The following is an 11471-nucleotide window of genomic DNA, read 5'->3' on the forward strand; positions in this document are numbered from 1 at the left end:
TTTAGTTCTAGAATTTGAGGCTAAACTTGGTTTTAATTCTAAATAGAAGCTTTAAACTATTTTCTTAGAAAAAAAAAACACTACATAACTGTTAAAACAATTTTGGTGTTGAACAGAAGAGTTCCCTAAAATACTCGAAGTATAATCTCAGGAAAGTATGTCGATTTCAGACTTTGCTAATAAAAAGTAAGGTAATCACGATTCAATAAACCTAATCTTTAAATTAGAAACAAGGTTTTTTAATCCTTAAGATAGGAAAAGAGAAAGCGAGCCATAAATAGAGAAGTTAGACTTTCTTTCAAGCTTGCTAAAATAGAATAGCAAGTGATAGTAAATCTCACACTTTTAATGGGTGTTCATTCTCAGAAACAAGAAAGAAAGAGAACAAACTCTTTGGCGAATAGAGGATTTCACTTCCTAGAACGGATAAGTAGGAATCTTGCCTACAGTATAAATCGATTTTAGAATAAATAGTACACATGAGTTATATATGTTTAAGTATATTTCATGTTATAGTAATAATATGCTTTGCCTTGTCATATTGCATAAACCTTAATAAGTTAAGAGGAACTTATAGGAAGAAATACAGTTGAGTGTCGTACTAACCTCCGCAAGGGAGGTACTCAGTTCAGTTTAAATCACGGTGTCGTTGGGGACCTAGCAAACCCTTACGTCCTGATGATTGCGCACAATGGTACGAGCACTCGGGCCCATTAGTAAGTAAGTTAAATTCAGACAGTAAAACTATGATAAAACGTCATAAGACAACATAAACAATTCATGCATATATAGTCATGTGAACTTTCAGTTATTTTACGAGTAATAGTTCCTACTTGCTGAGTGAAAACTCATTTGAGAGTATTTATACTGTAGGTAAGCAACATGCACATAATGTTTGATGGACTAATGGCGAGGCAGCAGACGAGCGGAGTGGAGGTTGGGGATGGGATACCGCACACAATCATTTCCGCAATAGTTTAAAATTTTAAAAATATTTTGTTGAATATGTCTATGAACTTGTGTTTTGGAAGTTTGTAGCCTAATGCTAAGTTTGTGTAAGCTAGCAAAATTATGTCATTATAGTAAATTTAGAAAAAATGATATAGTTCTTTAAGAGAAAGAAATTTATGCTCAGAATGCTACAACATTCTATACAGCATTTTAAGGAAAATACTACAACATTTTAAAGAAAATACTACAACATTTTATGTAGCATTTAAAAAAAAAGAATGCTACAACATTTAAAAAAAATGTTGCAGCATTCTAGGTAGCATTTTAAAAAAAAATCTCTCTAATTTTGGGAGTTTCAAAAATATTATGTTAAAGTTAGTTACAGTGACGACCAACTCAGCAGGGTCGTCACAACACAATACAATACACTTTATACAATACAAGCTACCAAACATGTCCCGAGTGTATAAGTGCTTTGTTTGGTTAGAGAGATACATAGTAAAAAAATTGAAACGAGTTAAAAGAATAAAGAATGCAAAATACATAAAAAATTATGATAACCCTTCATATTGTGATAGGAGGGAGGAATAGTACATAAAAGTCATGTTTAGTAACTTTTATTATATTGTATTGTGTTGTATTATCATAATACAATACATTGTTTGGTGTCATAACATATTGTACAAGGGGCTAAATGTAAAATCTTAAAATTTTTGGGTCAAAATGTAAATTTTAAAAGTTTTTGGGGTCCAAATATAATTTTCTAAAAGTTTTAGGGTCAAAATATAATTTTCTATAATATTAGGGTCAAAATGTAAATTTGTAAAAAATAAGGGGTCAAAATTTAATTTTTACAAATATAAACTTGCATTATGCCCCTTTAATTTTTAAACAATTATAGGCTCTGGCATGACTCTATGTCGGCTAAACTCTGATCCTTAGTCATGCCCAATCCCGACATAAATCATAGATCCATTATAGAATAATACAATACGATACGTTAAAAATGAGTCGTATTCAATAATACGATATAAACCATATTAATTTATCATCCGTATTAATTTATACAATATGATAGTCACACCAAACATTGTATTATTGTATTATTATACAATACGGTATTTTAATACGATTAAACAAACATGTCCAAAATAAATATAATTATCTAACTAATTATTATATTGCCCATAATTAAATGTTCATAACTTTTGGAGGGTAAAATATATTATAATTTTTTTAAAAATTGAATGTATTCCTTAAATCCTTAAAAGCTAAGCAGCTAAAGATGGATTCAGTAGGCTTGAAGCAAACTCTTAATTTTACCCTCGTTTTTTCTCTTTTCAGTTCTCTCCAACTAAATAATGGATTGATCATTTCTTCCACTCCTACTAAGAGGCTAACAACAGTTAACTTTTTTTTTCTCTCTCTCTTTATGATTCAAGATAATCAAGTTTACCATGAAAAATGTAAGATAATCAAATAAAAAGGAGTGCAGTTCTCAAAGAAGACATTAGAATTGACATATTGTCTTGATGTTTATTTGTTTTTTTTTCTTTTGCTAAATATTGTCTTGATGTTTAGAAGTCTAATTAACTTAGTCAAAATTAGTATGGATTCAAGCAAAGGATATGATTGGTCTCAGTGAGATGACATCCAAATTCCAAGTCTAAAAAGGGTCAATTGTGACTGAGGACTAAAATTATTTGAGATTAGCAATTCATGAAAAGCTTTGCTTTTTGTTTGCTCTCAACTATGATTAGTTTGATGCTACACTCTCACAAAAGTTATACCTTATGACATGTGGGGCAATAAGGAAATACAACTGTTTTTTTTTTTTCAAAAAAAGAAATTGCATTCTAAATCAAAGAATTACACACTAATTCTGACGTAAAATACCTCAACACAATTAGCGACTCAACCCCACCCATAGATTAGAATTACCAGTAAATTCAATTGAAACACTCAAGAGAGTAATATGAGTACCGAGTTCTAATAAGCGGAAACTGAAGAGGCACACAACAATTCGAGCAAACATATAGTTCTTCTAAACACACCACTAAAATTAGTTGGTAATTTCGATCAAACGAGATTAAGAGACCAAAGACACCAAGGCCTACCACAACACCGCAAAAGAAACAGATTTGCGGATTAGACAAAAAGCCTACAAAAGAAGGTAAGGAAACTACCTCCGTTATTACAATGAAAAACTAACAAAACAGCCAACATACGCTAAAACTAATCGGCAGAAACATCAACGCCTTTATTTGACTAACACAAAAATAGGAAAAAGGCCAAACAATACTGACCGGATCTCTGATTACAAGCCAACAGCTGTTAAAAGTTAAAAAGGAAACTGCAACATAGCAAGCGAGCCCGAACGCAGAATAGGGCCGAGCCTCCAAAGTGAGGAGACCGCACACCGTCACCAGCAACCGCCGGAAAGCAAGTGAGCCCCACTACAGAGAGAACCACGACTACATGTCTACATCGCTCCGACCACCATACCACTCATGGGTTCGCTCACAAAAGTTGTACCTTATGACACGTGGAGCAATACTGAAATGTCAGCAGAACAACTCTTATATACGTAACTCCACATTCACAAATTACAACGACATTACCCTATTACATGTTCCTAGCTCAATCGTTTCTTTTCCGGATAAGTTAGATGCATGTCAATATGTCATGCATCACGTTTTACCTTTCAAACTAACATTATTATTATTTTTTTTTTTAGCAACACTTAAAAAGAAAAAAAAAAATACTAACAACACTTTGGTGACAAGCATTGTGTCACTAAAATTACTCCATGAATTCATCGCACAATTGCAGTTTGTCCCTTTGAATTTTAAATGTTGAAAATTTGTATCCGTAAATTATAAATTCACTATAAATTACCACACTGAATAGCTGTGTTAACTTTTTATTTTCATTTTTTATTTTATGGAAACTAGCACGTCATATGAGTTTTTGACTAATGACGTAAATATTGTCATTTGTATGTATTTTAACCAGAAAAATAGAAAGAAAAAAATTATGACAATTAAAAAGAATATCGAAAATTGGACGGTTCCAAAACTCCCATAGAGACGGACACCACACCAATGAGCATGGCTACGATGCTATTACATTTTCTCGAATTTTAGTTGATTTTTCCCCCTTTAAGAATTTGATTATTTTTTTTGGGAGTTTTAGCATATTTGTCAAGTAAACTTATCATAGTTTAATAAATTATTTCCTAAATTTTTAATTTTAGTAAGTTACACTTTTAATTTATAAAATTATTATAATATATCTTATTTTAACTATAATTATGTTAAATTAGTGTCAAAAAAATACGTTCGACAAAAAATTTTAACTTTTAAATTTAAATGTAAATAAATATTTTAATATATTAATTTTTAATCTATTAAATCTAATAAAAAATTCGAATAAATTTAGTTAAATGGGAGCACATTGTAATAAATTTATAAGTTGGGAAGATAATTGTCAAAATTAAAAATTTAAGAAGTGATTTGTTAAATCACAACAAATTTAAGAGATAATTGTGCCAAAAACCTTTTTATTTATTTATTATTATTTTATGAAACCTTCAAGAATTTGATTTGAGAGTCGCAAGTCGTACTCCAAGATTGATCTCTTAACGTCCTTTGTCATCACACTGAAGCACAGCAAAGCAAAACCACCATGGGCATTCATGCGTTAATATTCTTGTGGAAACATAGTGGGACCCTTTCATGCTTTGTAGTGGGCCCAACTTTTGGGAATAACATTACATTAGATACAGTGCTCCTAAACTTTTTCATCCCACCCGTAAGAGAAGTGTCAGTCTGTCACATTTTCAGGTTCTTTCAATACTTAGATCTGCATATCTCGCACAACCGGCCCATGCTTTTGTTTTTTTGTTGTTGTTCCTTTCTTTGTTCCTTGGCCAAACTCACTAAAGTTTCTTTAAATCACATCCATGGGACATTAGGACCATAAGATATTTGATCACACTTGCATGCAGATTTTGCTGCTTAAAGTTGGTGGTTTGCTTTTTTTCACAACTTTAATTTTTTAGGTAAGAGAAAATTTTATAATAAAAAAAATTCTCCTTTCTCATTGTATTTGAAAAAAGAACACCCCAAAATATCACGGTTTGTAATTAAAATACAAATACCCCATTCTTTGTCATAGTATAATCAGTTGATCAAAATCATGCAAACATGTTTCAAATCACCTATCCCGTCATGCATATCCAGCGGTGCTAGTTTGGGTTGTTTCTAAATCGCGGTTTATCAAAACCGCACCTTCCCTTCTAACGGCGGTTGAAAGTGGCCCGTAATTATTATTAAGCATAAATTATAAAATATTAATCATATTTTGAACGTTTAATTTATAAATTTATAATTTAAAAAAAAAAATACTGGAACGAATTAATTCGAATTCTCGTATTACGTTGATGATTTTTTTATAGCTTAAAAAAATATAATAAATTGATAACTGTTGTTTTTAAGATGCAGTTATAACGTACAACAAAAGTTATTTTATGCTTTTATTAATAAATACCTAATAAGGTTCAAATTGCTCAAACCGTCCGTCACCCGTCCGGCTCAAACCGTCCCGCCCACTGTTATGAGCGCTCTTGATTTGAGTGTCTTTTTTTTTTTTTTTTTCAAACCTGTCTTTTTGCAAAACAGCACTGCTCCGCCCGAAAGCCGCCTATGCATCGGTAAGAAACATCACAAATGCAATGCAGTGCCGAAAAAATAAATAAAGTAACATCACAAATGATGACATCACTTTTGGCGCTACAATATATTATTAAACCATAAAAATATCATCAAAAGCTTAGTACCACCTACATGTACTATGATATTAAAAAAAAAAGAAATGAAAAGAACAAATATAACGTTTAACGTAAAACAAAAAATAATTTCTCCACTCACCTCTCTCTCTTTTACTCTGCTACTAACAACAACAAAACCAAGAACACCAAGAACCGATTCTTCAAATCTTCTTTCTCTCTCTCTCCCTTCTTTCTCTCTCTTCATTCTTTGAATGGCTCAGCTCTGGTCCAAACCACCGGTACCGACGGCGGCATCCACAAAGCCACCACGGCCTCTCTACACGTTTCTCTTCATCGTGATCCTCTGCATTCTGGGTTTTTACACCCTGCATTACGCCCACTCTGCACCCCCGCTCTCAACTTCCCAAAATGCCCTCCGCCTCTTCCTCTCCGCCGCCACCAACTTCACCCTCTCCGCCTACCTCCGCGACCTCACCCTGCACCCTCACCTCGCCGGAACAAAACCCTCCCTTCGCACCACCCACTACGTCCTCAACCACTTCACCTCCCTCGGCTTACGAGCCCACGCGGTGGCTTACGACGCGCTGCTCTCTTATCCTACGCACTCCTCCCTCTCGGCGCACTTTAGCAACGGCACCGAGTTGGTATTCCCCTTGTCGGAGTCAACCGGTAGCGGAAGCGGAAACGGAAACGACGCCGTCGTGAGGCCGTACCACGCGTACTCGCCGTCGGGGACGGCGCGTGGGGCGATGGCGGTGTTCGTGAACTTCGGGAGGGAGGAGGACTATCGTGCGCTGGGGGGGATGGGGGTGAACGTTAGCGGCTGCGTGGTGATCGCGAGGAAAGGCGGCGGACTTCCGAGGGCGGCGGTGGTGGAGAGGGCGGCGCTAAACGGTGCCGTTGCGGTGCTATTGTATACCGGGGGGGATAGGTTTAGGAAGGGGTTCGAGAGGGGGACGGTGATGAGGGGGCTTGGGGACCCACTCAGTCCCGGGTGGGCCGGGGTTGAGGGTGGCGAGAAGTTGGGCCTCGGTGATGACGAAGTTTCTGGAAGGTTCCCTAAGATTCCGTCCCTGCCGCTGTCGGTTGACGATGCTGAGGTCATTCTCGAGTCGCTAGGCGGCGCGCCGACGCCGAGCGAGTGGAGGGACGCGCTGGACTTGAAGGTTGACCATGTCGGACCGGGTCCGACACTCGTTGACTTTGATTACCAGGTTGGTATTGGATTTTTGTCAAATATTGCGGTAAAAAAGGGAGAGATCTTGATTGGGTCATTGAGGGCTTTGACTTTTTTTTTATTTTTTTTTCTTTGTTCCAAGTCAAATAGGATACGGCAGTTGGGAAGTGGGTTCTTTCTTCCTGTGATGGTTAATTCAGTTGCAACATTGACACTTTTATAGGAAAAAATGTGTATTTTTTCTTTTTCTCTTTTTAGGTGGTAGTTTATTTTAGTGAATGAACATGATTTTGCCTGGTTGAGTTATAGAAAAGGAGTAATTTTTGACAAGTTTTTGATTCTAATGTCGTGGGCAATTTTAGAAAAATTCATGTTGTGACTAGTTATGGGAATGTGTCTAATGAACTTTAGGGGAACATAGGGAATTGCTTAATTGGATTTGGAAATTTATTTTCTCTTGATTGGTTTATGATACTATTCCCTAGCATTTTTTTTTTTTTGGGCATATTTCCTTGACAAGACAATTCTCTCTCTCTTTTCATGTGTTTGTGGTTGTTAAACCTTTCTAATCTTTGGAATCTAGGGAGAGAAAAAAGTGGTGAAGATTCACAATGTGTTCGCTGTCATAAAAGGGTTAGAAGAGCCTGAACGGTATGTGCTACTTGGAAACCACAGAGATGCATGGACCTATGGGGCGGTTGACCCCAATAGTGGAACTGCAGCCTTACTCGACATTGCTCGTCGATTTTCTCTCATGATGAGGTCGGGGTGGAGGCCTCGACGGACTATCGTTCTCTGCAGTTGGGATGCCGAAGAGTTTGGAATGGTAGGAAAATGATTCTGTTTATGTTCATGCTGTCTTTGGAAAGGCTATGCAGTTGTCCTTGTTATGCGTTGTTCTTTAGGCAGAAATAGTGTAGTTAAAGAAGGTTGTGCAAATGTTAAAGAAATAGTGTAGTTGTTCCTTGTTTCTTTCGTCTGATTGCACTTTGGCTTTCCAACTGTTGCAATTTGTTGCCCTGTTACTGATCCGTGTGCCCGTCAAAGTCCAAACCCATGAAAAGAATTGGTAAAACTGTCATAAATTTTGAAATTACACCTTGCTGGTTTTCAGATATTCCAAAATGGAGGGTCTGATGCTCTACTGTTGTTTCTTCTAATGTCTTATAGATGTCGAACCCAGTGACAAAGTCAGAGAAAAAGTCATGGGAAGTCAGCTTATCATAGAAACAATTGCTTCTAGTAGTTCATTTATTCATTGAGATCTAATGCTAATTATGTACTCTATCCTGTCCACAGATTGGATCGACGGAGTGGGTCGAACAAAACCTTGTAAATTTGGGATCCAAAGCTGTTGCGTACCTTAATGTTGATTGTGCGGTTCAAGGACCAGGGTTCTTTGCTGGTGCTACTCCTCAACTAGATAACCTTCTTCTTGAAGTCATAAAGAAGGTAAAACAAAAAAGCAGTAAATACATGATTGGTTCTATGAAGGCCTTGTTTTTGAGTAATAATTATCGACTGCTCTCCAAGCAATTTCAGGTTGAAGATCCTGATTCGGAGGGCGAGACAATGTATCAGAAATGGGCATCTAGAAATAGTGAGAATAATGTAAGTTAACTATGGACAGTTACTTATTTTTCTAAAACAATATATGAAGTTCTTTGATGCAAACAAATTCAATTTATTATACATAATACAAGCATAATGCATGATACCTATATAATATAATATGTACGTCACACACTCAACTTGTTGTTACCTTACTGCTTGATGTTACTTTTAGTAGAAATCCAACATCATTTTAAGTATTTATCCATAGTCAATGGACTAGAGACTTCCACTGACTTGAAATTAATTTTCTTGCTTTACAAGTAAGTTGCCTTTCTCACTGCATATGCATATTATCTGCTGTACTTAAGTCTTGTGAATTTCACTCTGCGAGGCAGATAGAGAGACTCGGAAGAGTGGATTCTGATTTTGCTGCATTTGTGCAACATGCTGGAGTTCCATCTGTAGATATGTATTATGGAGCAGGTAAATTACTTATATTTGGGTTGACGGAATTTTGAGTCAACATTTTTTTGCAGATGATTATTTTTCCATCAAACTTAATTGAGCAGAACAGTAGCTCTTAATGTGCATGTCTGTGTGGGTAAATTGGGTGTATAGACAGATGCTTTCGTTGTATGTGCCTGCAAAAATGCACATCCCAAACAAAAGTTTTCCGTCGCAGGCTGTCCACTGTTAAGTGGTTTTTTTAGAGGATCTCGAACGGCCTTCACTTATATGTCTTGTGTTTTCTGATTTGCTTGGGTCTATTTTATACCTGTTGCATTTGGAATGAGTATACTTCACAAATTAATGAACATTTTGGTCTCCTATGTGCCATGCATTCAATTATCCTGCTGCCATTGCAAAAGATCCATTTTGCTCTCCTCTTGCTTTCTTCCCCATGTTCGGTCATTGAATTATCCACCCGGCCTAATTCTCAGCATGCCACAGAACACTTTGAATTATTTCTTTCATGATCGGTACAGTTTTGCTCATGAATCCTGGCTGCTGTAACCTGGCACGGTTCATTCGAGAGTATAATGTTTTGACACATATTCCGTGATGCTGATGAATCTTTGTTTTACAGATTTTCCCACATATCACACTGCTTTTGACTCCTATGACTGGATGATAAATTATGGAGATCCTTCTTTCAAGCGCCATGTGGCTGGTAAGCTTTCTTTTTGTAAATATATTGGTGATTTGAAGTTTAAAATCCAATTACACGTTTTTATGGTACTTATCTGATTTGTATATTTTCAGTTGCTGGAGTCTGGGGACTTCTAGCTCTTCACCTTGCTGATGATCCAATTCTGCCTTTTAACTATATCTCTTATGCAGAGCAGCTAAAGGTATATATTTTTGGCTATCATCTTCTGTTACTTATGCTGAGTCACTTCGAAGTAGTTTGAGTCTTCTATTTTCTTTTTACTTTTCTTGTTTGTGCAGTTTCAACTTGAGCTTCCTTTGTTCGAGTTTGAATACTGGTAAATGAATAAATAAGTTTCCATAAATTTTCCAGAATTATGAATCTCCTTCTCCCATCATGGTGAAACATTTGCCTTTCATGTGATTTTGTGTCCTAGTCTGAGTTCGATCGAAAGCTGGGAGTTGGACCATCCAAATTTCCAAAAGTCACAACTTTTTGTTAAACTCAAAGTCATGCACACAGTGGGCAAGATTTAGATCCACGACACTCATTTGATATTATTGAATAATATGATGAAAAAGGCGGAAATAATGGGGGAAAAAAAAAGTAATTAAGGAAGTTATCGGTGATGACATTTTGGCTAAATATAAAATTATTTCATTTTGCTTTCTTTTCAGAGGCATAAAGAGGTTTTGAGCAACTTATTGGGTGGACTTGTTTCTCTTTCTCCTCTATCCACATCAATTCAAGATTTTGCCTCTGCAGCCAAAGAAGCAGAAATTGAAACACAGGTACATCAAGTAAAAGTTATTGGAATTCTCTGGATGAGTTATCTCTTCAGAAGGTCCTTTTTTTTTCCTGTTCTGTAAAAAAAAAAAGAAAAAAAAAAAAATGGAGGATGGCCTTGGTTATGTTTTATTTTATTATTGTTCTTTTCAAAGTGCAGAAACTCAGAGAGCAAGAAACTACAAGTGAACTGGTCGTATTGAAGAAGCGGGCATTAAACGACCGGTTGATATTTGCCGAAAGAGGCTTCCTCGACACAGATGGACTCGAAGGAAGACGATGGTTCAAGCATCTTGTAAGTCTTCCCCTCTAGCTCTGAGTTAGTGTTGGTGGCAATATGACCACTTTTCACATTTCAGTTTCTTGTACATAGCTAAATCGCATTGAGCTCACCTTGTCGTTTTTGTCCTATTTTTACAGATATATGGGCCTTCTAGTGACCCAGAAAGTAAACTAGACTTCTTTCCTGGAATAGCAGATGCAATATCTAGAACAACTAGAATGAGTTTGAGTCAGAAGAAGGCTATAATTCAGCATGAAGTCTGGAGGGTTGCCAGAGCCATCCAAAGGGCTACTAGTGCCCTCAGAGGAGAACTTACTTAATATATGAAGTCTGTGTAAAGCAAAAAAAAGAGTTGAACAAGACAATACATATTGGGAGAGCGAGAGCGTACGTTACTTGGATTTGTATATATGAGTGGAGTACTAATATCTCTCCTGTTACCAGTTGTATGTGCAGTTTTTTCCTCCCACTCCTTTTTTGAATGTAAATCATGGTTAGTGTATCTTAGATCAATTTGTTTTGACCTTTTTTCCTCTCGCTTTTTTTTTTTCCTTCACTTGTTCACCTTTTCCCCTGTTATATAAGTTGTGGTATGCTACTTAAATTTCTTGTTTTTGAAGTCTAGTTCATTTCGTTGTTTCGAGTTTTTAACTTTTGAAAAGTGAATTAATGTGAAAAAAAATATTTGAACATAAAAAATTGAATTTAAATTTTTATAAGAAGATACTGTAGCAAAAACTTGGGTTGTAATCAAACAAATTAACAATTAACGAACGGG

The 11471-nt window shown here is 36.0% G+C and overlaps 1 protein-coding gene across 2 annotated transcripts; it reads left to right on the plus strand.

Annotated features, from left to right (window-relative positions):
* The first annotated feature begins 5869 nt into the window (after positions 1–5869).
* On the plus strand, positions 5870–11261 carry LOC21395638 (probable glutamate carboxypeptidase AMP1). Of its 2 annotated transcripts, none has more exons than XM_024171233.1 (10): positions 5870–6957; positions 7504–7746; positions 8220–8372; positions 8454–8531; positions 8870–8957; positions 9562–9645; positions 9738–9826; positions 10302–10415; positions 10571–10705; positions 10831–11261. In XM_024171233.1, the coding sequence occupies exons 1-10, from the start codon at positions 5995–5997 to the stop codon at positions 11011–11013; spliced, it is 2130 nt and encodes a 709-aa protein (XP_024027001.1). In that variant the 5' UTR covers positions 5870–5994; the 3' UTR covers positions 11014–11261. The 2 variants fall into 2 exon arrangements, with proteins under 2 accessions (XP_024027001.1, XP_024027002.1); XM_024171234.1 differs by having other exon boundaries at positions 8463–8531.
* Positions 11262–11471: the final 210 nt, after the last annotated feature.

This window comes from Morus notabilis, unplaced genomic scaffold (genome assembly GCF_000414095.1).
Source record: "Morus notabilis unplaced genomic scaffold, ASM41409v2 Scaffold446, whole genome shotgun sequence".
In the NCBI taxonomy this organism is placed as follows: domain Eukaryota; kingdom Viridiplantae; phylum Streptophyta; class Magnoliopsida; order Rosales; family Moraceae; genus Morus; species Morus notabilis.